Source organism: Lynx rufus, unplaced genomic scaffold (assembly GCF_022079265.1).
Source record: "Lynx rufus isolate CCGP_SWC_20201006 ecotype Redwood Valley unplaced genomic scaffold, mLynRuf1.p SCAF_12, whole genome shotgun sequence".
Lineage (NCBI taxonomy): Eukaryota > Metazoa > Chordata > Mammalia > Carnivora > Felidae > Lynx > Lynx rufus.
This window is the reverse complement of record NW_025814826.1, coordinates 409,078-436,701: the sequence shown is the minus strand read 5'-3', so window position 1 is coordinate 436,701 and position 27,624 is coordinate 409,078. Positions and strand designations below refer to the sequence as shown.

The following is a 27,624-nucleotide window of genomic DNA, read 5'->3' as shown; positions in this document are numbered from 1 at the left end:
ACTTCTCTTTTTAATGAGAAACTGAATTATCTGTCCTATGGAGGAATAATTATACCTGTGGGAAAGGGGGTAATTTTCAACTCTAACTTTCCTGGATAATTTCAAACTTCCTTTCCTACAACACCTACCAGAGTTATTACTGACTAAAACTAACGAAGTTTCATAATGCTTTCTCCTGGCTTCTTTTCAACTGTATGTATGGTTTGGAAGACATTGAAGTGACAAATTAAAAACATGAGCCCTACAAGGAAAACAATTGGAGACCATAGAAATTTTTCTTTTGGATAATAAGCCAACTTATGTGGAACCAGATCATAAAATGAACTTTTTATGTCTAACAAAACAAATTTTAAAAGAAGCACATGTAATTGCAGATGTACCTTAAAACAAGAAGAAGAAGAAGAAGAAAGAAGAAATGCTGATATGTTATATGAAAATATTAGGGAAAAGTTAAGAAGAAAAGAAGACGAATATAAGAAAGAAGTTGAAACAAAACAACAAGTTGAACTCGCTCTTAGAATGCTTAACACGGAATTGAAGGCCACAAAAAATCAGGTAAATCAGTCTTTGATAAAAACTGTATTTCCATCTATATTACATAGTGTAATAGTATACATATATATTTTATAGTATCCCTTTGACTCAATATATATTCTTTAGGTTTAAAATAAATTAAAACATGGGATTATGTTCTTTTGAACATTTTTTTTAAAGTTCTCCTCTTCAGCTTTTGACCTTCTTTTTTTTAACGGTATGAGACCAGAATCATAATGAAATGTGTCTCCAGGTTGTAGAAGAGCGCAGTGACACTCAGTGGCAACTTTCTCCAGAACAGAAGGCCAGAGTCTTACAAGATGGAAGTCTAAACAATCTCTTTTGCAAGCAAAAGGAGCTAGAAATGGCTCATAAGAAAACTAATTCTAAGGTATCTTCTTTAGTTATTTTGAAGTTCATGTGTGTATGTATTTGTATGCATTCTATTTTTTAGTTATTGTTACTTTTTTCTCCGTGTGTATGTGTGTGTGTGTGTGTGTATATACATATGTGTGTGTGTATCTATATGTATATATATATATATATATATATATGTACATATGAAACTGAACTCTGATCATCATGGAAACTATAGAGGATTTTAAAAGCACATATATTTAGTGGAGGGTCATGGGGGACGGTGGCATTTTTGCTTCACTGGATAAAATAATATTCTTGATTAAATGCATTGTCTGCAACAACTAGTGACATTCATAATGTCCTCGTCCAAAGAGAGGCTTTTATTACTTTCTGTAGGAATTGATGAGCTTTCCCTAATCTCAAAACTATTGCTACTAGCAACATGTGTTTTAGTTTTGAACAGTTACTTCACTGCCTTGATATATTAATAGTTTAGGTGAACACTTCCGCTAATGGACAGGAGGACAAGTGTAGCCAGTTCACTGATCATATTTTCGGTATCAAGTCTCCTACTTTTGAGAAAAGTAACACTTTTGCTTCAAGTAGCATCCTATTTCATTACAAGGAACTTTTGATAACAATGGTATGCTGTGGTATATACTTAATGATAATTTATTGATAGGTATTTTATTCCTAATAAAATAGCTGAGTGTATTTCCCCTCCTTTATATTTATTACTGTTTTCAACATGAAGAGGAAATGCAAGTTATTGCAGCAGTAAATCATCTCATGGTTTTCTAAGAGATGTATGAATTTCACCTTATTTCCTATGAGTATTTTGAAATACAAGACTTCTTTCGTACTTGTGTATTTACACTAGAGAAGTGGCAGTGGTTGGTGCAAGAGCACTAGTTGTGGACTGAGAAGACCTGGGGAGAGTCCTGCAGCTCACCGTTTTAATCTCTCCATTCTAGAATTGTGATAACCAAATGAGTTCATTGATGTATGTAGAAGTGTTTCTATTATAGTACAGTGCCTAGATTTTTCAGTTATCAATAGATATAATTCTTATAACTGACTATAGAAATGGTAGCAAAGTAGATATCTATGAAATATTCTCAGGAAAGAAGAATTTTAGGAAATTTAATCTGTCCGAGTATATGCAGAGCTAAGGATTTTACTGTGGGGTCGCTGTGTTCGATATCTACTGTAAACTCAATTTTTAAGTATAGTCAGATTTATTAATCTTTTATTTTAGGCCTTCTGGTTTGTTGTAAATCAGCGAAAGGCTTTTCCAATTCTGAGATTCTGAACACTTTTCTCACAAGTTCTTTTTGACTTTCATGCCTTCATTATCTTCAGTTAAAGTTCTGAACTTTTGGGAACTTATGCTTGTCTAAAATTTGAGATTTGGAGCCAACTTTATTTTTTTTCCAGTTGGATATTCACTTTCTGTAACCTACCTTCCTTCCTTCCTTCCTTCCTTCCTTCCTTCCTTCTTTTCTTTGTCTTTCTTTCTTTCTTTCTTTCTTTCTTTCTTTCTTTCTTTCTTTTCATGTTTCTTTATTCATTAGAGAGAGAGAGAGAGAAAGAGAATGCAAGAAGGGGAGGGGCAGGGAGAGGGAGAGCGAGAATCCTGAGCAGGCTCCTGACTGTCAGCACAGAGCCTGATGCGAGGCTTGAACCCACAGAATGTGAGATCATTCCCTGAGCCAAAATCAAGAGTCAGACACTCAACCAACTGAACCACACTGGCACCCCCTGCAACCTTTTCATTGTTTAAACACAGATTATACTTTCATTTCAAAGAAAACCATGATACTGCCATTTTATTCAGTGCTATCTGAAAATGTGCTTGGTTTTACTTAGCTTTCTGATAATCATGAGAAAACACAAGAAAAACCACATGTTGCAGGACGAAATTGTCGTGCTGAGACTGGAAAGAGACACCATAAAAATCAGAACTAGGCAGGGAGATAACACCTTTTGTGTCTTTAACTGAATTCAGTGAACAGGAATGTGTATGTGTTACAAAACGACGGTGAATTGATGTATGTGTTGATATTTCTCAAAGTACGTATGTGAGAGTTGTCTATTATTAACATAATTTAATAATAAGATGATTTAGAAAATCAGTAACAGAAATGTCTTATTAGGTAGTTGCGAGACAACTGCAACAAGAACTGGCTGATACTCTGAAGAAAAAGTCTATGTCAGAGGCTTCCCCAGAGGTTACGTCATATCTTCGTCTGGAAGATGAAACACGGGATCTCAAGAAGAAATTAGGTCAAATCAGAAGTCAGGTATGTAGCAAATGTAACCTGTCAACAGCTAACTTATAGCTGGTTAAATAATATAAAGTGTTTTAGGATACCAATTTCCATGGACCGCTTTCTTTGGTATTTTCATTATAATTAATTTATTATGATTTTAGTATCTTTACAATGCATTTATTTCGTAAACTTCTGCCTCTCCTTCTCCTATTTGTGTTATACATTGTTTTCTTATAATATTTACTCTTAGGAAAGTTGAGGCTTTTGTATCCTTCCTCACAGAAATTGAGAGACTTTTTTTGTTCTTTCTTTAATTTAAATTTTTTTTTACATTTTATTTATTTATTTTGAGAGAAAAAGAGTGAGAGAGAGTGTGTGCATGCGTGTTAACAGGGGAGGGGTAGAGAGAGGAGAGAGAGAGAATCCCAAGCAGGCTCCATGCTGTCAGTGTAGAGCCAGTGTGAGGCTCAGTCTCATGAACCATGAGATCATGACCTGAGCTGAAAGCAAGAATTGGACGCTTAACTGACGTAGCCACCCAGGTGCCCCAAGAGACTTTTGTCCCCTACTAAACAGTGTTTTTTAATGATATCTCTATTACCATGATGAGGCAAGCTGGGTCAAATCAGAAGATAATGTTTAATGGGATGTTTCAGATAATTGTCTTAGTTCTCATCTTCACTTTTGAGAAGAATGCATATTGATTTCAGGATGACTTGTACAGAAAGATCGCTTAACAAACCACTTGAATTTCGGCATTTCCTCCATTTTCTTTGCCTTTTAGACATATTGTCAAAGCACGGAAATATTCAGATCATGTATAGTATGGGCGCCCAAAAGCGAGAGTTAAGAACATTCTCTGTGTCCTGCCATTGGGTTTTTTTAAAGCTATTTTGAGGTACAAAACACATACCATAAAAGTCACCCATTTGCCACGCACAGTTCACTGTCTCTGTGTACACTCGTGCAACCATCACTGCCATCAAGTAGAATGTTTTCGTCACCCTGAAAGGAAACCCTTACCCGTTGCCCCCAGCCTCAGGCAACCACCAGTCTACTACTTGGTCTCTCAATGGAGTTGCCTCTTGTGAATATTTCATATAAGTGGAGTCACACAACGTGTGGTACTTTGGGACTAGCTACCTTTACTTAATGTTTTCTGGGTTCATCTGTGTTGGTTACAGCTTATATCAGTGCTTCATTTCTTTTTATTGTCAACAGTACTCCATTGTGGGTTAAGACCCTTGTTCATTCATCAGTTGATGGACCTTTGGGTTGTGTCCACTTCTTGCCTATTAATACTGCTGCTTATGAACATTTATGTAGTTCTTGTGTGGACACCCGTTTGTAATGTCTCTGCCATCAGATTTTATCCTCTGAGTTAATTGGGTTGATTTCACCATCTCTCAGCCGTTACGCATGCTGTCCTTACTGTCTTTTTAGTTTCTGTTCCTCTTGAGTAAACCTATGTTATTCAGACTTGGCTCACAGTCTCCTTTCCAATGAACTTTCTCTGACTGTTCTAACTCCCATTAGCTTTAACTCTCTTGACACTTGTCATCTAGCCTGTGCAGAACAATTCACTCCTTTGTTTGACATTGTTTTAATTTTTTTCATGACAGGTAATTTCGTCTTCCTAAGTATACATTTAAGGGATAGTAATCTTTGATATGTGTGGTACTTATCCTTGTATAAATTGAAAATACTTTAACTTAACAGTTTTTCTGATAAAATTAAGTACTTTATACCGTATCAATAAATTCTTCTTGGAAACATTGGTATAGCAAAGCTTTTATTCTAAATGTATGCTAAGAAATGAAATACTAAATTGAGGGGTGCCTGGCTGGGTCCAATCCGATCAGAGTCTGCCTTTGGCTCAGGTCATGATCTCCATGTTCTTGAGATGGAGCCCTGCATCGGGCTTTCTGCTGTCAGCAGAGCCTAATTGGATCTGTTGTGTCCCTCACGTTTTGCGCCACTCAGACTCGTGCTCTGTATCAAAAAATAAACGTTAAAAAAATGTGTGTATATCTCTACACACACACACACACACACACGCTTATATAAGTAAAACTATTAATGAAAGCACTTAATCAAATAGAGGAGAAATGTTCAATCAAATGTTTAGGTTTTTTTTCCCTCTCACTATGAAAAAGCATGCTAAATTTGTCTTTCTTTCTTACACAGCCAGAACTGTGATTTACAGATTTGTATTACTTTACCAAGGCAAATATCTGGGGACAGCTTTTCTGATATGCTTTTACCACAAACCCTTAATCTCTTCATCAGAGTACATGCTAAAGCAGCCTAACGTAAAGAGTATGGACATGAAATGATTGAGGAACTTTAGTTTCGCAAGACTCATTTATTTCCATGTCAGTGGCTTTCCCTTGCCTCTGATGGTCCTGTAAAGGATCTACTACTCAGTCAAGGAGGTGCTATTTGTACCGTAGTCTGTGAGCATTGTGCACTCAGTGGTATAGAGAGGAAGTAAGTTAAAAGGATTATAAGTGGAAAAAAGTACTGTAGGCTAGTGGCATTGGCAAAGTTTTTTGAAGTACTGAGGAAATATTCTGGGCCTCATGCTCCCCATATGCTACCACTTGCGGTGGAATGAAGAATAACTTCAGTATAATTTGTATGGGGGAAAACTTGTATTGGCAGGCCACCTGCCTAAACTATCACATTGCATTCGAACACAAACTACAGCAACAGTAATCATGCTACATGCAGACACTTAGAGCTATGTGCCACGTACCCTTCTAAGTTGTTCATCTATTATTTCCTAATGTAATCTTCCCAACATCCCAGTGGGGTAGATACTATTATCATTTATTTTGAGATCACTTTTTTAAAGTCCTTTATTTTGAGAGAGAGAGACAGAGAGATTTTGGGGAAGGGCATGTAGGGAGAGAGAGAAAAAGGGAGAGAGAGAGAGAGGGAGAGAGAGAATCCCAAGCAGGCTCCTCACTGTCCATGCAGAGCTCGATGTGGGGCTCAATTACATGATCCTGTGATCATGTCCTGAGCTGAAATCAAGAGCCAGACACTGAACCGACTGAGCCACTCAGATGTCCCAGTAGGTGCTATTATTACCTTCATTTTACAGATGCAGAGATTGAGACATGGAAGTTTTAGGTAGTGTGCTCAAGGTCATACAGCTCATAATGAGCAGAACTGGGAAATCAGACCCAGGCATTCTGGCCCCTACTAGGATATTGCTTCTCAAATTCTTCCATGAAATATCTTGTTGCTGAAAACAGTGTGTTCAGTTTCATAATCACGAGAATAGGAACGTAATTCACCTATGTGAATATGTAAAATCATAGTTGATGTGGTGCTTGGAATATGAAAATAGAAATGTTTACCATAAGGTAAATTCCTATATATCCTCCATTTGACCAATAGATACATTTGTACATTTATGTGATCATATATAATTTAAAAACATTAACGATGTTATGTTTTTGTAGGAGAGTAAGGTTGGTAAACTATTCTGTAAGAGTATTGAAACATTTCATCTTTGTAGGCCATAGTCTCTGTTGTAGAAGCTGAACTCTTTTGTTATGATCTCAAAGTAGCCATCAATCAGCATGTAGAGGAGAGGGTGGCTGGCTCCAAAAATATTTTACAGCGGCGCTTGGGCGGGTTAGTTGGCTGAGGTCCTGACTCTTAATTTCCACTCAGGTCATGATCCCAAATCCCACATCATGAGACCGGTCATGAGACCGAGCCCCACATCAGGCTTCGCCCTGAGCTAGCAGTCTGCTTACAATTTTCTCTGTCTCTCCCTCTGTCTCTCTTCCACACTTCTGCATGCTCTCTCTCTCTCTCTCTCTCTCTCTCTCTCTCCCTGTCTCTCTCAAGTCAAAAAAAATTTAGTTAAAGAAACAGATGATGGTTTTCTACTAGATTTTCAGTGGTTAAAGTAATTTTTTCTCTATTTTAGTTGCCAGAAGAACAGGAACGACATGGAGAGGCCATAAGATATGCTGAGGAGATGAAAGATCATGTGCAAAAGTATAATTTAAACCTCACAGAAAATAACTTGTTTATTTATAAAGCAGATAAACAGTGTAGTATGGGAAATGTATTAGTTATGCCAGTATATCATTGTTAAGCTGGATACAAATTCCAGCTTTGAGCTACTTTTAAATGCAGAATTGTGGCATATTATCTCTGAATTTTGCACCTTATCCACAAAACACGATGAGAAAAATGGCACAATTCCCAAATCTTCCTCTTGACAAAATTTTAAGGATTTCTGTAATACCCTCATTTGTTCAGAAAGTATGTGATGTTGTTTTAAATTTATGGGTGAGAATAATTATCTTAAGATCTGCATTTTAGGCTACAGGTTAAAAATGCCACACAAGAAGCAACCATCAAACATCAAGCGGCCCAGATTCAAGATCCTGAGAACAACGTGATAAAGACAAGTTTGGTAAGTCGACCTCTTAATGTCTGTCCTCCTGAAAAGGAATCCGTATTTCACTAGTACTAGTACATAAGAATGTTTTGGATCCCATGGAAAATCTCACTGCTGCAAAGGTTTGGTTGATATTGTTCCTACTTGCTACTAGTGATGTAATTCTTCTATATAGATGAAGTTGATTGAATTCATAAAGTAATGATGTTTATACTGAGATTTTCATAAAAAAACGTGAGAATCTAAAAAAAGCAACATTTTATATATACCACATTGAGCATTTTAGTCCACCTTTGGCTACTGTTAATAATGCTGTTGTGAATGTTGGCATACAGATGTGTGAGAGTCCCTGCTACTATTTTTCAGCGTGTTTCCAACATCCCCAATCTTTGAGTGATCATTTGATCTTGAATTCTGACATTCTCTTGTAATCTCATCCCTTCAGTGAGAGTTTGAGAACGGTTTATTTTAATGATGATTTGTTGTAATTTGTAATTACAAGTTTGCAATTTATTCTCTTCATTAACAATGACCAGCAGATCATTATGCAAACGTCCTTCTCAAAGGAATGGACTTTTCTCCTTGTTGGATTTTGTAATGGAAAAGAAATGCCAGTGAAAAAGGAGAAATGGTTTCTCTGTCAGAGACTTACCTAGTAACATAGTGCTCCTACCATTGAAAGTTCAGACTCATTTTTTTTTTTTCCATTCACGTGAGTTAACCAGACTTTTGGAGATTTCACAATTCAATCTCAGAAAAGACTAATGTGCCATTCAGGATTCTCATTTATTCATATGTAGTGAAACCCCAACTGTTTTCCAAGCAGAACAGTGAATGTCATCCCACTCTCACCCTCCTTTGGAGGATGCTCATTGTAAATCCTAAGCTGGAGCAATGAGGTAGATACACTGACCAACTCGTTTCTGTCAGTCACAAAAGTTATATAATATACATGCAAGTTTCATTAGACAGCTATACCCGTCAGGGGAACTAGAATATTCTGTTGACTGGTCCTTTTTGTGGCTGAAGAGACATTGAAAATTACTTCCTTTTTTAGACGTCTTATTAATGAGTCACATAGTAACAGGGAAATTTTCATGCGAGTAACATGATACTCGGTTGATGATACTTCTATGAATGAGAGCGATAGGCATTGTCCTGCTGTGTCCTAAAGAAATCATTAAGGTCTCAAAAACTAAAATCTGTAAGGATATCCAAAACTGATGAAGCTTATTAAAGAATAACGAGGGATTTTGTGTAGATCCCTACAGAAAGGAATTAGGGTTATGGCATGAAATTATCTACCACTTTAAAGTGTTCCCTGTGAAACAAACACTTAGATAGCTTTCAGCCAACTGAGTCCATAGCTCTGACTTCTCTAGAAGACCCTTATCTCCTGAATCCCCAAACCAGGGGCTACCTGGGTGAAGATATTTGATGCACACAATTTTGAGGTGAAGAATCTGGATTGGGAAGAAGAGGTAGCTCTAGCCAACTTAACCTTCCTAACAATATAGCCAAGTATGGGTCTGAAAGGAACTTCAGAAGACTTCCATATGTTGAAATCTCTATGGACGAAGAAATTACTCAAAAGGAAACAAAGGCAAACCAGTGATCATCCAGCCCTTGTGATAAATGTCGTGTTATAAAGAAAAGCGAGAAAAAGTATGCTGGTCAGCATCCTAAGGGTAAGGGTGCTCCCTAAGACTCAATAAGAAAGACACACTCAAAGTAACACTGAAAAGAGTCCAAATAAAATGTACATGATTAGCTGTCTACAAAGGTACTCCATGTCAAGTAATGATTTTTGAGTGCGCGGTTGAGGATGTTGTCTATGAGCATCTAGATGGAAGAGCGAAAAGGACACATGGCCTAGGTAAAGGGGCCAAAGCTGGAAATGTGAAAATCGAGAATCTGGTTTTGAAGCCTGAAGAGCAATTCAAAACACAGATAGCAAGGGGCAAGGACTTAATGTCAGGGGTTGCCGTCCTTCAGAAATAAGGTGTGGTTAAAAGAGCAGAGGGAGGGCATGGTCATTTTTCTCAGCTGCTGCTGAAAAGTGAAGCAGGATAGAGACCTTAATGAAATTAAAAAAAAAAAAAGAGGTTCTTGATGACCCTCAAAATGTCTTAGTGGAATGATAGGAGTGAAAGTTAGATTTTAGTGTATAAGAAGGAAATAAGTGAAGAAACCTTGAATCTGTGGATGAGACGATACATTAAAGAATGTTCGAGTCCACTGCAAGGGGAGAAGCAGCGTGATAGATGGACAAAGCGTCAAAAGTTAAGCAAATGGTTAATAGAAAAGGAGAAATTGAAATCTTTCTTCCTTATGCAGCCGGTGCTGTGATTTACAGATGTGTAGCACTTTACCAACGGCAAAGCTCTGGGGCCAGCTTTTCTGATATGTTGTTACCACAAAGCCTTAATCTCCTCATCAGAGTACCGGCTAAAGCAGCCTAATGTAAACAGTGTGGGCATGAAATGATTGAGGAAATTTGGTTTAGCAAGACTCCATTATTTCCATGTCAGTGGCTTTCCCATGCCTCTGATGGTCATGTAAAGCATCTATTACTCAATGGAAGAGGTGCTATTTGTACCGTAGTCCGTGAGTATTATCCACTGAGTAGTATAGACAGGGAGTTAGTTAAAACTATTATAAGTGGGGAAAAAAAAAGTACTGTTTGCTAGTGGCATTGGCGAAAGTTGTGTGAAGTACTGAGGAGAGATTCTGGGCCTCATGCTCCCTATTTGCTGCCACTTGCGGTGGTATGAAGAATGACTTCAGTATAATTTGTATAGGGGACCACTTGTATTGGCATGCCACCTGCCTTAACTATCTCATTGTATTGGAACGCAAAATACAGCAACAGTAATCATGCTAAATGCATACACTTAGAGCTGACTATGTGCCACGTACCCTTGTAAGTTGTTCACGTATTATTTCCTAATTTTATATTCCCAAGATCCCAGTGAGGTAGATCCTATTATTATTTATTTTTCAGATCACTGTTATAAGATTCTTTATTTTGAGAGAGAGAGAGACAGAGACAGAGAGAGAGACAGAGAGAGATTGTGGGAAGAGCAGGTAGGGAGAGAGAGAGAGAGAGAGGGAGAGAGAGAGAGAGAGAGAGAGAGAGAGAGAGAGAATGCCAAGCAGGCTCCTCACTATCCACGCAGAGCTGGATGTGGGGCTCAATCACGTGACCCTGAGATCATGTCCTGAGCAGAAATCAAGAGCCAGACGCTGACCCGACTGAGCCACTCAGGTACCCCAGTAGGTGCTGTTATGACTTTCATTTTACAGATTTAGAGACTGAGACACGGAAGTTTTAGGTACTGTGCTTAAGGTCATACAGCTCATAACCAGCAGAATTGGGAATTCAGACCCAGGCTTTCTGGCTCCTACTAGGATACTGCTTGTCAAACTCTTCCGTGAAATATCTCGTCACTGAAAACAGCATGTTCAGTTTCATAATCACGAGAACAGCAATGTCATTCACCTATGTGAATATTGAAAATCATAGTTGATATGGTGCTTGGAATATGAAAACAGAAATGTTTACCATAAGGTAATTCCCTATATTTCCTCCATTTGACCAGTAGACACATTTGTATTTTTATCTCATCATATATAATTTAAAACCATTAACAACGTTGTGTTTTTGTAGGAGAGTAAGATTGGTAAACTATTCTGTACCAGTATTGAAATGTTTTCGGCTTTGTAGGCCATAGTCTCTGTTGTAGAAGCTGAACTCTTTTGTTATGACCTAAAAGTAGCCATCATTCAGCATGTAGAGGAGAGTGTGGCTGGGTCCAATAAGATTTTAGTTACAGGGGTGCTTAGGCGGCTTAGTTGGTTGAGCGTCCTGACTCTTAATTTCCACTCAGGTCATGATCCCAAACCCCACATCATGAGACCGGTCATGAGACCGAGCCCCACATCAGGCTTCACCCTGAGCTTGCAGCCTACTTACCTTTTTCTCTGTCTTTCCCTCTGACTCCCTTCCCACTTGTGTGAGCTCTCTCCCTCTCTGTCTCTCTTTCAAGTATAAAATAACAAAAAAAAAAAAAAACATTTAGTTACAGAAACAGGTGATGGTGTTCAACTAGATTGACAGTATTTAAAAGTATTATTTTTTCTTTATTTTAGTTACAAGAAGCACAGGAACGACATGCAGAGGCCGTAAGATACGCTGAGAAGATTAAAGATCATATGCTAAAGTATAATTTAAACCTCACAGAAAATAACTTGTTTATTTATAAAGCAGATAAGGAGTGTACTATGAGAAATGTATTAGTTATGCGAGTATATCATTGTTAAGCTGGATACAAGTTCCAGCTTTGAGCTATTTTGAAATGCAAAATTTTGGCATTTTATCTCTCAATTTTGCACCATTACCACAAAACACAACGAGAAAATTGGCACAATTGCCAAATCATCCTCTTGATACAATTTTAAGAATTTCTGTAATACCCTCACTTGTTCAGAAATTATACGATACAGTTTTAAAATTATGTGTCAGAATAATTATCTTAAGATCTGCATTTTAGGCTAAAGGTTAAAAATGCCAGGCAAGAAGCAACCATCAAACATCAAGTGGCCCAAATTCAAGATCTTCAGAGCAACTTGCTAAAGGCAAGTTTGGTAAGTCGATCTCTTAATGATTGTCCTGAAAAGGAATCCTTATGTCACTAGTAGTAGTACATAAGAATGTTTTGGCTCATATGGAAAATTTCACCGATCAAAATATTTGGTTGATATTGTTTCTGCTTGCTACTAGTGATGTAATTCTTCTATATAGATGAAGTTGATTGAATTCATAAAGTAATGATGTTTGTAGTGAGATTTAAATAAAAATATTGTGAGAATCTAAGAAGAGCAACATTTTGTATATACCACAGTGAGCATTTGGTTTAGTCCTCCTTTTGGCTCTTGTATATAAAGGTGCTGTGAACATTGGCATACAGATGTGTGAGTCCCTGCTAATATTTTTCAGCGTGTTTCAAACGTCCTCAGTCTTTGAGTGATCATCTCATCTGGCATTCTGACTTTCTGCTGTAAACCCAACCCTTTAGTGAGAGTTTCAGAAAGAGTTCTTTTAATGATGATATGTTGTAATTTATAACTACAAATTTGCAACTTATTCTCTTCATCAACAATGACTAGCAGGTCATTATGCAAACGTCCTTTCCAAAGAATAGCCTTTTTTCTTTGTTGGATTTTGTAAAGGAAAAGAAATGCCAGTGAAAAGGGAGAAATGGCTGCTCTGTCAGGGCCTTACCTAGTAACATAGTGCTCCTACCATTGAAAGTTCAGAAACTCATTTTTTTTCCATTCACTTGAGTTAATCAGCCTTTCAGAGATTTCAGAATTCAATTTCAGAAAAGATTAATGTGCCATTCAAGATTCTAATTTATGTAGTGAAACCACAACTGTTTTCCAAGTGGAACAGTGAATGTCATCCCACTCTCACCCTCCTTTGTAGGATTCTCATTGTAAATCCTAAGTGGGAGCAATGAGGTAGATACACTGACCAACTCGTTTGTGTCAGTCACAAAAGCTATATAATATACATGCAAGTTTCATTAGGCAGCTATACCCGTCAGGGGAACTAGAACATTGTGTTGACTGGTCCTTTTTATGACTGAAGGGACATTGAAAACTACTTTCTTTTCTATACGTCTTATTAATGAGTCACATTGTAATAGGGAACTTTTCATGCGAGTAATATGACACTCTGTTGATCAGTCTTCTATGAATGAGAGTGCTAGGCATTGTCCTGCTACTGTGTCCTAAAGAAATCATTAAGGTCTCAAAAACTAAAATTTGCAAGGATATCCAAAACTGATGAAGCTTATTAAAGAATAACGAGGGATTTTGTGTAGATCCCTAGAGAATGGAATTAGGGTTATGGCATGAAGTTCTCCGCCATTTTAAGGTGTTCCCTGTGAAACAAACACTTAGATAGCTTTCAGCCAACTGAGTCCATAGCTCTGACTTCTCTAGAAGACCCTTATCTCCTGAATCCCCAAACCAGGGGCTACCTGGGTGAAGATATTTGATGCACACAATTTTGAGGTGAAGAATCTGGATTGGGAAGAAGAGGTAGCTCTAGCCAACTTAACCTTCCTAACAATATAGCCAAGTATGGGTCTGAAAGGAACTTCAGAAGACTTCCGTAAATTGAAATCTCTATGGACTAAGAAATTACTCAAAAGGAAACAAAGGCAAACCAGTGATCATACAGCCCTTGTGATAAATGTCGTGTTATAAAGAAAAGCGAGAAAAAGTATGCTGGTCAGCATCCTAAGGGTAAGGGTGCTCCCTAAGACTCAATAAGAAAGACACACTCAAAGTAACACTGAAAAGAGTCCAAATAAAATGTACATGATTAGCTGTCTACAAAGGTACTCCATGTCAAGTAATGATTTTTGAGTGCGCGGTTGAGGATGTTGTCTATGAGCATCTAGATGGAAGAGCGAAAAGGACACATGGCCTAGGTAAAGGGGCCAAAGCTGGAAATGTGAAAATCGAGAATCTGGTTTTGAAGCCTGAAGAGCAATTCAAAACACAGATAGCAAGGGGCAAGGACTTAATGTCAGGGGTTGCCGTCCTTCAGAAATAAGGTGTGGTTAAAAGAGCAGAGGGAGGGCATGGTCATTTTTCTCAGCTGCTGCTGAAAAGTGAAGCAGGATAGAGACCTTAATGAAATTAAAAAAAAAAAAAAAAGAGGTTCTTGATGACCCTCAAAATGTCTTAGTGGAATGATAGGAGTGAAAGTTAGATTTTAGTGTATAAGAAGGAAATAAGTGAAGAAACCTTGAATCTGTGGATGAGACGATACATTAAAGAATGTTCGAGTCCACTGCAAGGGGAGAAGCAGCGTGATAGATGGACAAAGCGTCAAAAGTTAAGCAAATGGTTAATAGAAAAGGAGAAATTGAAATCTTTCTTCCTTATGCAGCCGGTGCTGTGATTTACAGATGTGTAGCACTTTACCAACGGCAAAGCTCTGGGGCCAGCTTTTCTGATATGTTGTTACCACAAAGCCTTAATCTCCTCATCAGAGTACCGGCTAAAGCAGCCTAATGTAAACAGTGTGGGCATGAAATGATTGAGGAAATTTGGTTTAGCAAGACTCCATTATTTCCATGTCAGTGGCTTTCCCATGCCTCTGATGGTCATGTAAAGCATCTATTACTCAATGGAAGAGGTGCTATTTGTACCGTAGTCCGTGAGTATTATCCACTGAGTAGTATAGACAGGGAGTTAGTTAAAACTATTATAAGTGGGGAAAAAAAAAGTACTGTTTGCTAGTGGCATTGGCGAAAGTTGTGTGAAGTACTGAGGAGAGATTCTGGGCCTCATGCTCCCCATTTGCTGCCACTTGCGGTGGTATGAAGAATGACTTCAGTATAATTTGTATAGGGGACCACTTGTATTGGCATGCCACCTGCCTTAACTATCTCATTGTATTGGAACGCAAAATACAGCAACAGTAATCATGCTAAATGCATACACTTAGAGCTGACTATGTGCCACGTACCCTTGTAAGTTGTTCACGTATTATTTCCTAATTTTATATTCCCAAGATCCCAGTGAGGTAGATCCTATTATTATTTATTTTTCAGATCACTGTTATAAGATTCTTTATTTTGAGAGAGAGAGAGACAGAGACAGAGAGAGAGACAGAGAGAGATTGTGGGAAGAGCAGGTAGGGAGAGAGAGAGAGAGAGAGGGAGAGAGAGAGAGAGAGAGAGAGAGAGAGAGAGAGAGAATGCCAAGCAGGCTCCTCACTATCCACGCAGAGCTCGATGTGGGGCTCAATCACGTGACCCTGAGATCATGTCCTGAGCAGAAATCAAGAGCCAGACGCTGACCCGACTGAGCCACTCAGGTACCCCAGTAGGTGCTGTTATGACTTTCATTTTACAGATTTAGAGACTGAGACACGGAAGTTTTAGGTACTGTGCTTAAGGTCATACAGCTCATAACCAGCAGAATTGGGAATTCAGACCCAGGCTTTCTGGCTCCTACTAGGATACTGCTTGTCAAACTCTTCCGTGAAATATCTCGTCACTGAAAACAGCATGTTCAGTTTCATAATCACGAGAACAGCAATGTCATTCACCTATGTGAATATTGAAAATCATAGTTGATATGGTGCTTGGAATATGAAAACAGAAATGTTTACCATAAGGTAATTCCCTATATTTCCTCCATTTGACCAGTAGACACATTTGTATTTTTATCTCATCATATATAATTTAAAACCATTAACAACGTTATGTTTTTGTAGGAGAGTAAGATTGGTAAACTATTCTGTACCAGTATTGAAATGTTTTCGGCTTTGTAGGCCATAGTCTCTGTTGTAGAAGCTGAACTCTTTTGTTATGACCTAAAAGTAGCCATCATTCAGCATGTAGAGGAGAGTGTGGCTGGGTCCAATAAGATTTTAGTTACAGGGGTGCTTAGGCGGCTTAGTTGGTTGAGCGTCCTGACTCTTAATTTCCACTCAGGTCATGATCCCAAACCCCACATCATGAGACCGGTCATGAGACCGAGCCCCACATCAGGCTTCACCCTGAGCTTGCAGCCTACTTACCTTTTTCTCTGTCTTTCCCTCTGACTCCCTTCCCACTTGTGTGAGCTCTCTCCCTCTCTGTCTCTCTTTCAAGTATAAAATAACAACAACAAAAAAAAAACATTTAGTTACAGAAACAGGTGATGGTGTTCAACTAGATTGACAGTATTTAAAAGTATTATTTTTTCTTTATTTTAGTTACAAGAAGCACAGGAACGACATGCAGAGGCCGTAAGATACGCTGAGAAGATTAAAGATCATATGCTAAAGTATAATTTAAACCTCACAGAAAATAACTTGTTTATTTATAAAGCAGATAAGGAGTGTACTATGAGAAATGTATTAGTTATGCGAGTATATCATTGTTAAGCTGGATACAAGTTCCAGCTTTGAGCTATTTTGAAATGCAAAATTTTGGCATTTTATCTCTCAATTTTGCACCATTACCACAAAACACAACGAGAAAATTGGCACAATTGCCAAATCATCCTCTTGATACAATTTTAAGAATTTCTGTAATACCCTCACTTGTTCAGAAATTATACGATACAGTTTTAAAATTATGTGTCAGAATAATTATCTTAAGATCTGCATTTTAGGCTAAAGGTTAAAAATGCCAGGCAAGAAGCAACCATCAAACATCAAGTGGCCCAAATTCAAGATCTTCAGAGCAACTTGCTAAAGGCAAGTTTGGTAAGTCGATCTCTTAATGATTGTCCTGAAAAGGAATCCTTATGTCACTAGTAGTAGTACATAAGAATGTTTTGGCTCATATGGAAAATTTCACCGATCAAAATATTTGGTTGATATTGTTTCTGCTTGCTACTAGTGATGTAATTCTTCTATATAGATGAAGTTGATTGAATTCATAAAGTAATGATGTTTGTAGTGAGATTTAAATAAAAATATTGTGAGAATCTAAGAAGAGCAACATTTTGTATATACCACAGTGAGCATTTGGTTTAGTCCTCCTTTTGGCTCTTGTATATAAAGGTGCTGTGAACATTGGCATACAGATGTGTGAGTCCCTGCTAATATTTTTCAGCGTGTTTCAAACGTCCTCAGTCTTTGAGTGATCATCTCATCTGGCATTCTGACTTTCTGCTGTAAACCCAACCCTTTAGTGAGAGTTTCAGAAAGAGTTCTTTTAATGATGATATGTTGTAATTTATAACTACAAATTTGCAACTTATTCTCTTCATCAACAATGACTAGCAGGTCATTATGCAAACGTCCTTTCCAAAGAATAGCCTTTTTTCTTTGTTGGATTTTGTAAAGGAAAAGAAATGCCAGTGAAAAGGGAGAAATGGCTGCTCTGTCAGGGCCTTACCTAGTAACATAGTGCTCCTACCATTGAAAGTTCAGAAACTCATTTTTTTTCCATTCACTTGAGTTAATCAGCCTTTCAGAGATTTCAGAATTCAATTTCAGAAAAGATTAATGTGCCATTCAAGATTCTAATTTATGTAGTGAAACCACAACTGTTTTCCAAGTGGAACAGTGAATGTCATCCCACTCTCACCCTCCTTTGTAGGATTCTCATTGTAAATCCTAAGTGGGAGCAATGAGGTAGATACACTGACCAACTCGTTTGTGTCAGTCACAAAAGCTATATAATATACATGCAAGTTTCATTAGGCAGCTATACCCGTCAGGGGAACTAGAACATTGTGTTGACTGGTCCTTTTTATGACTGAAGGGACATTGAAAACTACTTTCTTTTCTATACGTCTTATTAATGAGTCACATTGTAATAGGGAACTTTTCATGCGAGTAATATGACACTCTGTTGATCAGTCTTCTATGAATGAGAGTGCTAGGCATTGTCCTGCTACTGTGTCCTAAAGAAATCATTAAGGTCTCAAAAACTAAAATTTGCAAGGATATCCAAAACTGATGAAGCTTATTAAAGAATAACGAGGGATTTTGTGTAGATCCCTAGAGAATGGAATTAGGGTTATGGCATGAAGTTCTCCGCCATTTTAAGGTGTTCCCTGTGAAACAAACACTTAGATAGCTTTCAGCCAACTGAGTCCATAGCTCTGACTTCTCTAGAAGACCCTTATCTCCTGAATCCCCAAACCAGGGGCTACCTGGGTGAAGATATTTGATGCACACAATTTTGAGGTGAAGAATCTGGATTGGGAAGAAGAGGTAGCTCTAGCCAACTTAACCTTCCTAACAATATAGCCAAGTATGGGTCTGAAAGGAACTTCAGAAGACTTCCGTAAATTGAAATCTCTATGGACTAAGAAATTACTCAAAAGGAAACAAAGGCAAACCAGTGATCATATAGCCCTTGTGATAAATGTCGTGCTATAAAAAAAGCGAGACAAAGTGTGCTCGTCAGCATCCTAAGGGTAAAAGTGCCCCTTCAGACTCAATAAGAAAGCCACACTCTAACGCCGAAAAGAGCCCAAATAAAATGGACACGATTAGCTGTCTACAAAGGCACTCCATGTCAAGTAATGATTTTTGAGTGCGCGGTTGAGGAGGATGTCTATGAGCACCAGATGGAAGAGCGAAAAGGACACATGGCCTAGGTAAAGGGCCAAAGCTGGAAATGTGAATTTGAGAATCTGTTTTTGAAGCCTGAAGAGCAATTCAAAACACAGATAGCAAGGGGCAAGGACTTAATGTCAGGGGTTGCCGTCCTTCAGAAATAAGGTGGGGTTAGAAGTGCAGACGGAGGATATGATCATTTTTCTCAGCTGCTGGTGAGAAGTGAAGCAGGATAAAGACTTTAATAATTTTTTTTTAAAAAAAGGTCCTTTATGACCCTCAAATTTTCTTAGTGGAAGTTAGATTTTAGTGTAAAAGAAGGAATAAGTGAAGAAAACTTGAATCTGTGGATGAGATGATTCATTAAAGAATGTTCGAGTCCACTGCAAGGGGAGAAGCAGTGTTATAGATGGAGAATGTTTCAAACTTAAGCAAATGGTTAATAGAAAAGGAGAAATTGAAATCTTTCTTCCTTATGCAGCCGGTGCTGTGATTTACAGATGTGTAGCACTTTACCAACGGCAAAGCTCTGGGGCCAGCTTTTCTGATATGCTGTTACCACAAAGCCTTAATCTCTTCACCAGAGTACCTGCTAAAGCAGCCTAACGTAAACAGTACGGGCATGAAATGATTGAGGAAATTTGGTTTAGCAAGACTCCATTATTTCCATATCAGTGGCTTTCCCTTGCCTCTGATGGTCATGTAAAGCATCTACTACTCAGTCTAGGCGGTGCTATTTGTACTTTACTCTGTGAGCATTGTCCACTGAGGGTATAGAGAGGATGTTAGTTGAAAGTATTATAAGAGGGAAAAAAAGTACTGTTTGCTAGTGGCATTGGCGAAAGTTGTGTGAAGTACTGAGGAGAGATTCTGGGCCTCATCCTCCCATTTGCTGCCACTTGTGGTGATATGAAGAATAACTTCAGTATAGTTTGCATACGGGGCTACTTGTATTGGCATGCCACCTGCCTAAACTATCTCATTGTATTGGAACACAAAATACAGCAACAGTAATCATGCTAAATGCATACACTTAGAGCTGACTATGTGCCACGTACCCTTGTAAGTTGTTCATGTATTATTTCCTAAATTCATATTACCAAGATCCCACTTAGGTAGATACTATTATTATTTATTTTGAGATCATTTTTTTAAGGTTCCTTATTTTGAGAGAGAGAGAGAGAGAGAGTGAGAGAGAGACAGATTGTGGGGAAGGGAAGGTAGGGAGAGTGAGAAAGAGGGAGAGAGAGAGAGAGAGAGAGAGAGAGAGAGAGAGAGACAGAATTCCAAGCAGGCTCCTTGGTGTCCACGTAGAGCCCGATGTGGGGCTTAATCACGTGACGCTGAGATCATGTCCTGAGCAGAAATCAAAAGCAACACACTGAACCGACTGAGCCACTCAGGTGCCCCAGTAGGTGCTGTCATTACCTTCATTTTACAGATGCAAAGACTGAGACATGGAAGTATTAGGGAGTGTGCTCAAGGTCATAGAGCTCATAACGAGCAGAATTGGGAATTCAGACCCAGGCTTTCTGGCTCCTACTAGGATACTGCTTGTCAAACTCTTCCATGAAATATCTCGTTGTCACTGAAAATAGCATGTTCAGTTTCATAATCACGAGAATAGCAATGTCATTCACCTATGTGAATATTTAAAATCATAGTTGATGTAGTGCTTGTAATGTGAGAACAGAAATGTTTACCATAAGGTAATTTCCTATATTTCCCCCATTTGACCAGTAGATACATTTGTATGTTTATCTGATCATATATAATTTATAAACATTAACAACGTTATGTTTTTGTAAGAGAGTAAGTTTGGTAAACTATTCTGGAAGAGTATTGAAACATTTTCGGCTTTGTAGGCCACAGTCTCTGTTGTAGCAGCTCCACTCTGCTGTTATGACCGAAAAGTAGCCATCAATCAGCATGTAGGGGAGAGTGTGGCTGGGTCCAATAAGATTTCAGTTACAGGGGCACTTGGGTGGCTTTGTTGGTTGAGCATCCTGACTCTTAATTTTCACTCAGGTCATGATCCCAAACTCCACATCATGAGACCGGTCATGAGACCGAGACCCACATCAGGCTTCACCCTGAGCTTGGAGCCTGCTTACAAGTTTCTCTGTCTCTCCCTATGACTCCCTTCCCCATTCGGGCGTTCTCTCTCTCTCTCTCTCTCTCTCTCTCTCTGTGCCCCACTAAGTAAAAAAAAATAATAATAATATTTGGTTACAAAAACAGGTGATGGTGTTTTACTAGATTGTCAGTAGTTAAAATTTTTTTTCTTTATTCTAGTTGCAAGAAGCAAAGGATCGAGAGGCAAAGGACATAAGATATGCGGAGAAGACGTAAGATCATATGCAAAAGTATAATTTAAACCTCACAGAAAATACCTTATTTATACAGCAGATAAGCAGTGTAGTACGAGAAATATACTTGTTATGCCAGTATATTATTGTTAAGCTGGATACAAATTCCAGCTTTGAGCTATTTTGAAATGCAAAATTGGGATATTATATCTCTATTTTGCACCTTATCCACAAAACACGAGAAAAATGGCACAATTCCCAAATCTTCCTCTTGATACAATGTAAAGAATTTCTGTAAGACCCTCATTTGTTCAGATATTATATGGTATTGTTTTACGCTTATGTGTGAGAATAATTATCTTAAGATCTGCATTTTAGGCTAGAAGTGCAAAATGCCAGACAGGAAGAAACCATCAAACAGCAAGCGGCCCAAATTCACAATCTTCCGAGCAACTTGTTAAAGACAAGTTTGGTAAGTCGGTCTCTTAATGTCTGTCCTACTGAAAAGGAATCCGTATTTCACTAGGAGTAGTACATAAGAATGTTTTGGATCACATGGAAAGCTCACTTATCCAAATATTTGGTTGATATCGTTGCTATTTGCTACTAGCGATGGAATTTTTCTATAGAGATGAAATTGATTGAACTCCTAATGATGTTTATAGTGAGATTTTCATAAAAACATTGTGAGAGTCTAAAAAAGCAACATTTTATATATACCACAGTGAGCGTTTGGTTTAGTCCACCTTTTGGCTACTGTTAATAATGCTGCTGTGAACGTTGGCATACGGATGTGTGAGAGTCCCTGCTAATATTTTTCAGCGTGTTTCAAACTTCCGCACGCTTTGAGTGATCATGTCATCTTGAAATCTGACTTTCTCTTGTAGTCCTAACCCTTCAGTGAGAGTTTGAGAACGGGTTATTTTAACGATGATTTGTTGTAATTTGTAATTACAAGTGTGCAATTTATTCTCTTCATCAAGAATGACTAGCAGGTCGTTATGCAAACGTCCTTCTCAAGGGAATGGACTTTTCTCTTTGTTGGATTTTGTAAAGGAAAAGAAACGCCAGTGAAAAAGGAGAAATGGCTGCTCTGTCAGGGTCTTACCTAGTAACATAGTGCTCCTACCATTGCAAGGTCAGAAACCCATTTTCTTTTTCCACTCACTTGAGTTAATCAGCCTTTCAGAGATTTCACAATTCAATCTCAGAAAAGACTAATGTGCCATTCAGGATTCTCATTTATTGATGTGTAGTGAAACCCCAACTGTTTTCCAAGCAGAACCCTTAATGTCCTCGCACTCTCACCCTCCTTTGTAGGATTCTCAGTGTAAATCCTAAGTGGGAGCAATGAGGTAGATACACTGACCAACTCGTTTCTATCAGTCACAAAACTATATAATATACATGCAAGTTTCATTAGGCAGCTATACCCGTCAGGGGAATTAGAACATTCTGTTGACTGGTCCTTTTTGTGGCTGAAGAGACATTGAAAATTATTTTCTTTTCTAGATGTCTTATAAATGAGTCAAATAGTAACAGGGAACTTTTCATGTGAGTAACATGACTCTCTGTTGTTCAGTCTTCTATGAATGCGAGTCCTAGGCATTGTCCTGCTACTGTGTCCTGAAGAAATCATTAGGGTCTCAAAAACTAAAATTTGTAAGGATATCCGAAACTGATGAAGCTTATTAAAGAATAAGGAGGGATTTTCTGTAGATCCCCATAGAAAGGAATTAAGGTTATGGCATGAAATTATCTGCCACTTTAAGGTGTTCCCTGTGAAACAAACACTTAGATAGCTTTCAGCCAACTCAGTCCATAGCTCTGACTTCTCTAGAAGACCCTTATCATCTCCTGAATCCCCAAACCATTGGCTACCTGGGTGAAGACATTTGATGCACACAATTTTGAGGTGAAGAATCTGGATTGGGAAGAAGAGGTAGCTCTAGCCAACTTAACCTTCCTAACAATAAAGCCAAGTATGCATCTGAAAGGAACTTCAGAAGACTTCCATATGTTGAAATCTCTATGGACGAAGAAATTACTCAAAAGGAAACAAAGGCAAACCAGTGATCATCCAGCCCTTGTGATAAATGTCGTGTTATAAAGAAAAGCGAGACAAAGTATGCTGGTCAGCATCCTAAGGGTAAGGGTGCCCCCTAAGACTCAAAAAGAAAGACACACTCAAAGTAACACCGAAAAGAGTCCAAATAAAATGTACACGATTAGCTGTTTACAAAGGTACTCCATGTCAAGTAATGATTTTTGAGTGTGCGGTTGAGGTGTTGTCTATGAGCACCTAGATGGAAGAGCAAAAAGTACACATGGCCTAGGTAAAGGGGCCAACGCTAGAAATGTGAATTAGAGAATCTGGTTTTGAAGCCTTAAGAGCAATTCAAAACACAGATAGCAAGGGGCAAGGACTTAATGTCAGGAGTTGCCGTCCTTTAGAATTACGGTGACCACTCAGGTCATGATCCTAAACCCCACATCATGAGAGCAGTCATGAGACCGAGCCCCACATCAGGCTTCACCCTGAGCTTGGAGCCTGCCTACGATTTTCTCTGTCTCTACCTCTGCCTCTATTCCCCACTTGTGTGTGTTTTCTCTCTCTCTCTCTCTCTCTCTCTCTCTCTCTCTCTCTTTCTCTCTCTCAAGTAAAAAAAAAACATTTAGTTACAGAAACAGGTGATGGTGTTCTACTAGATTGTCAGTAGTTAAAATTATATTTTTTTCTTTATTTTAGTTGCAAGAAGCAAAGGATCAACATGCAGAGGCCATAAGATATGCCGAGAAGACGTAAGATCATATGGAAAAGTATAATTTAATCCTCAAAGAAAATAGATTGCTTTTTATTAAGCAGATAAGCAATGTAGTATGAGAAATGTATTAGTTATGCCAGTATATCCTTGTTAAACTGGATACAAATTCCAGCTTTGAGTTATTTGGAAATGCAGAATTGTGGCACATTATATCTCAATTTTGCACCTTATCCACAAAAGACAACGAGAAAAAATGGCTCAATTGCCAAATCTTCCTCTTGATACAATGTAAAGAATTTCTGTAAGACCCTCATTTGTTCAGAAATTATATGGTATTTTTGGAAACTTATGTGTGATAATAATTACCTTAAGATCTGCGTTTTAGGCTAGAAGTGCAAAATGCCAGCCCAGAAGAAACCATCAAACAGCAAGCGGCCCAAATTCACAATCTTCCGAGCAACTTGTTAAGGACAAGTAGAGTAAGTCAGTCTCTTGATGTCTGTCCTACTGAAAAGGAATCCTTATTTCACTAGGAGTAGTACATAAGAATGTTTTGGATCACATGGAAAGGCTCACTTATCCAAATATTTGGTTGATATTGTTGCTATCTGGTACTAGCGATGGAATTTTTCTATAGAGATGAAATTGATTGAACTCATAATGATGTTTATAGTGAGATTTTCATAAAAACATTGTGAGAGTCTAAAAAAGCAACATTTTATATATACTACAGTGATCGTTTGGTTTAGTCCACCTTTTGGCTACTGTTAATAATGCTGCTGTGAACGTTGGCATACGGATGTGTGAGAGTCCCTGCTAATATTTTTCAGCGTGTTTCAAACTTCTGCACGCTTTGAGTGATCATGTCATCTTGAAATCTGACTTTCTCTTGTAGTCTCAACCCTTCAGTGAGAGTTTGAGAAGGTCCTTATCTCCTAAATCCCCAACCAGAGGCTTCCTGGGTTGAGAAATTTTTTGGTAGGGCGGGGGGTGTTACTCTTTTTGTTGTATCTTTAGTTTTATTTTTGTTTAATTTGCATCCCAATTAGTTAGCATTTAGTGAAGCAATGATTTCAGGAGTAGATTCATTAATGCCCCTTGCCCATTTAGCACATCCCCCCTCCCACAACCCCTCCAGAAACCCTCAGTTTTTTCTCCATATTTATGAGTCTCCTGTGTTTGTCCTCCTCCCTGTTTTTATATTATTTTTGTTTCCCTTTCCTTTTGTTCATCTGTTTTGTCTCTTAAAGTCCTCATACGAGAGCAGTCATATGATTTTTGTCTTTCTCCTACTAATTTCACTTAGCATAATACACACCACTTCCATCCACGTAGTTGCAAATGGCAAGATTCCTTTTTTTTTGATTGCTGAGTAATACTCCATGGGAAAAAAACATATATATATATATAACATCTTCTTTTTTTATTTTTTTAACGTTTTACTCATTTTTGAGACAGGGGAGACAGAGCGTGAACAGGGGAGGGTCATGGAGAGGGAGACACAGAATCTGAAACAGGCTCAAGGCTCCCAGCTGTCAGCACAGAGCCCAATGCGGGGCTCGAACCCACGAACCGTGAGATCGTGACCTGAGCCCAAATCAGAGGCTTAACTGACTGAGCCACCCAGGAACCCCAAACATCTCCCTTTTAACGTGATTATTATCCATTTCTGTATCGTCTTTAAAGAACTAATCCATTCTTTTGTGTGTTTTTATATTGGATTGTCTTTTCATTATTGGAAGAGTTATTTAAATGTCCTACATGCAAATCCCTGAGCAGATATGGGATTTTCAGGTATTTTCTCCTAGTTAGTCACTTGCCTTTTCACTTTCTTGATGGTGATATTTGAAGCATAGTAGTTTTTAATTTTGATGAAGTAAACTTAATCTGCTTTTGTCTTTTGGTGTCATGTCTAAGAATCCATTGTCAAATCCAGTGACAAACATATACACATAAGCTTTTTTCTAAGAGTTTTATCATTTTAGCTCTTAGATTTTAAGTTAATTTTGTATATATGCTATGGGGTAGAGGTCTGATTTTATTGCTTTGCATGTGGATATCCATTTGTCCCAGTACCGTTTGTTACAAAGACTAGTCTTATTCCATTTAATTGCCTGTCACCCTTGTGGAAAATCAGTTCACTATAATGTGAGAATTTATGTTTAGATTCTCAATGTTAATACATTGATCTATATGTCTGTCCTTATGCCAGTACCATATCAAATTTTAGGAAAACTTTTTCCTAGTTATCTTGCAAGTTACCAGTCACTTATGTAATAATAAAAAGTCAATGTAGTAGAACTAAACTTTGCTCCTATAGAGATTTTTGTTTCTTGAAGGACCCTTTTGCCAGCCTTTGCCTTGTTGACCCCATGACTCGATGTGAAGTCAGGCTCAAAAAGATAAAATGCTCTTTCTTTAGTGTGTTCAGACTTCTATTTATTTATTTATTTATTTATTTATTTATTTAATTTATTTATATTTATATATTTTTTAGAGCGGGCACAAGCAGGATGGGGGGCTGTGTAGGGAGAGAATGAGAGAGAGAGAGAGGGAGAGAGAGAGAGAGAGAGAGACGAGAGAATTTTTAGCAGGCTTCACACTTAGTGTGGAGGCTGACAGGGGTCTTGATCCCATGACCCTGGGATCATGACCTGAGAGGTTGAGGCTCAACTGACTGAGCCACCCAGGTTCCCTGCCTGTGCAAACTTTTAGTGTCTCAGTCAGTGCTGCCCACTTTCATTTCCATCAAATCTTGGCCATAGGATCTCTTGACTCAGTCTACTAACGTTTACTTCATTATATTTTATTATCTCATTATAATGCATAGACTCATCCATAGTTTTCACCATCTAGGAAGGAAAAGATTAACTCTAGGCTATTCCTCTTTCCTGTTAAGCAATCTTGCTAACCCGTCATCTTGCAATTCACAATGAGATCCTCTTCTGACCTGGTTCTTGTGTGTAACACTGGTGTTAATCCTGTTCTTGGCACAGATCATACTTTCTTGGAAAACACAGCAGCCTGTTTCCCCTTCTTTCACTTGAATAGAAAGATATGCTTAGCTATATGTTTTAGCTCAGCGTATAATTAATGGAATAAACATTATATCATTAAAATAATACAGCTGTACAAATTGCGGTAGTATTAAGTTGATTTATCAGAGACAAATACTACATTGGTAATTTGAATGACAACAAACTTTTGAAGCCAACTTGTATGATATGGAGAAGCATTGTGGGACAACACAAAGATGAAATGGTCTTACCTCCCCACACAAAGAAGGTTGGAATAAGGTAAAGGAGAATGTGCAGTTAATTGAAGTAGTGCTAAAGGACAGTACATTTGTTTTGCTACTGAAAAGATGAAAAATGATTCCATGACATTCTCTTTATTTCCCCAGTGAGGAAAGGAGAATGAAGATTGAGTATTCAATGGATTAAAAAATACTCAAAGCTGCCTATTTCCTTTCATTGAAATCAGACCAAAGGCCCAATTTTGGTTATCAAATTGACTCTTTCTAGTTTTTCAACTATTGTGCTTCAAATCGTATGTCTCTGTGCTTCTACCTTAACTTGAGGGGACATTCTAAAGAGGCATTCCTGCCTACTTGTAAGAATTGTTGGAATTGAAGGGAATCTTAGAAAAAGATCTTAGAGACAGGAAGAAGGCAGAGGAGTAGGAGGACTCTAGGCTTGCCTCATCCCACGAATACAACTAGATAACGATCAGCTCACCCTAAAAACCCCAGAAATCGACCTGAAGACTGACAGAACAAACTCCACAACAAAAGGGAGAGAAGAGGGCACATCAAAGAAGTTCCTTGATGCAGAAATGTCGACTAGAAGAGAAACAGATCCTGGGT

At 38.2% G+C, this 27,624-nt stretch overlaps 1 protein-coding gene and 3 long non-coding RNA genes across 7 annotated transcripts in view; 2 read left to right on the top strand and 2 right to left on the bottom strand.

Annotated features, from left to right (window-relative positions):
* LOC124507605 (ankyrin repeat domain-containing protein 26-like) overlaps positions 1–27,624 on the top strand; it is a 705,441-nt gene that overhangs the window by 348,855 nt on the left and 328,962 nt on the right. The window contains 3 exon segments of the mRNA XM_047073901.1: positions 375–555; positions 788–925; positions 3,051–3,197. Coding sequence (XP_046929857.1) covers positions 375–555; positions 788–925; positions 3,051–3,197 — 466 coding nt within the window.
* LOC124507612 (uncharacterized) overlaps positions 1–27,624 on the bottom strand; it is a 150,325-nt gene that overhangs the window by 103,520 nt on the left and 19,181 nt on the right. For 2 of the 4 annotated variants that reach the window (XR_006961036.1, XR_006961035.1), the window contains exon 4: positions 5,037–5,159. The exons of 1 other annotated variant lie outside the window; for it this stretch is intronic. This is a non-coding gene — a long non-coding RNA (uncharacterized LOC124507612). Of the gene's footprint in view, positions 1–5,036; positions 5,160–25,122; positions 25,138–27,624 lie in introns of those variants that run through there. One more of the 4 variants, XR_006961037.1, reaches the window with a different exon arrangement.
* On the top strand, positions 16,711–21,408 carry LOC124507619 (uncharacterized). Its single transcript, XR_006961055.1, has 3 exons — positions 16,711–16,876; positions 20,981–21,033; positions 21,373–21,408. It is a non-coding gene; the product is annotated as an uncharacterized LOC124507619 (long non-coding RNA).
* LOC124507622 (uncharacterized) lies at positions 21,427–25,108 on the bottom strand. Its single transcript, XR_006961058.1, has 3 exons — positions 25,078–25,108; positions 24,126–24,266; positions 21,427–21,516 (listed from the first exon to the last, which is right to left on the bottom strand). It is a non-coding gene; the product is annotated as an uncharacterized LOC124507622 (long non-coding RNA).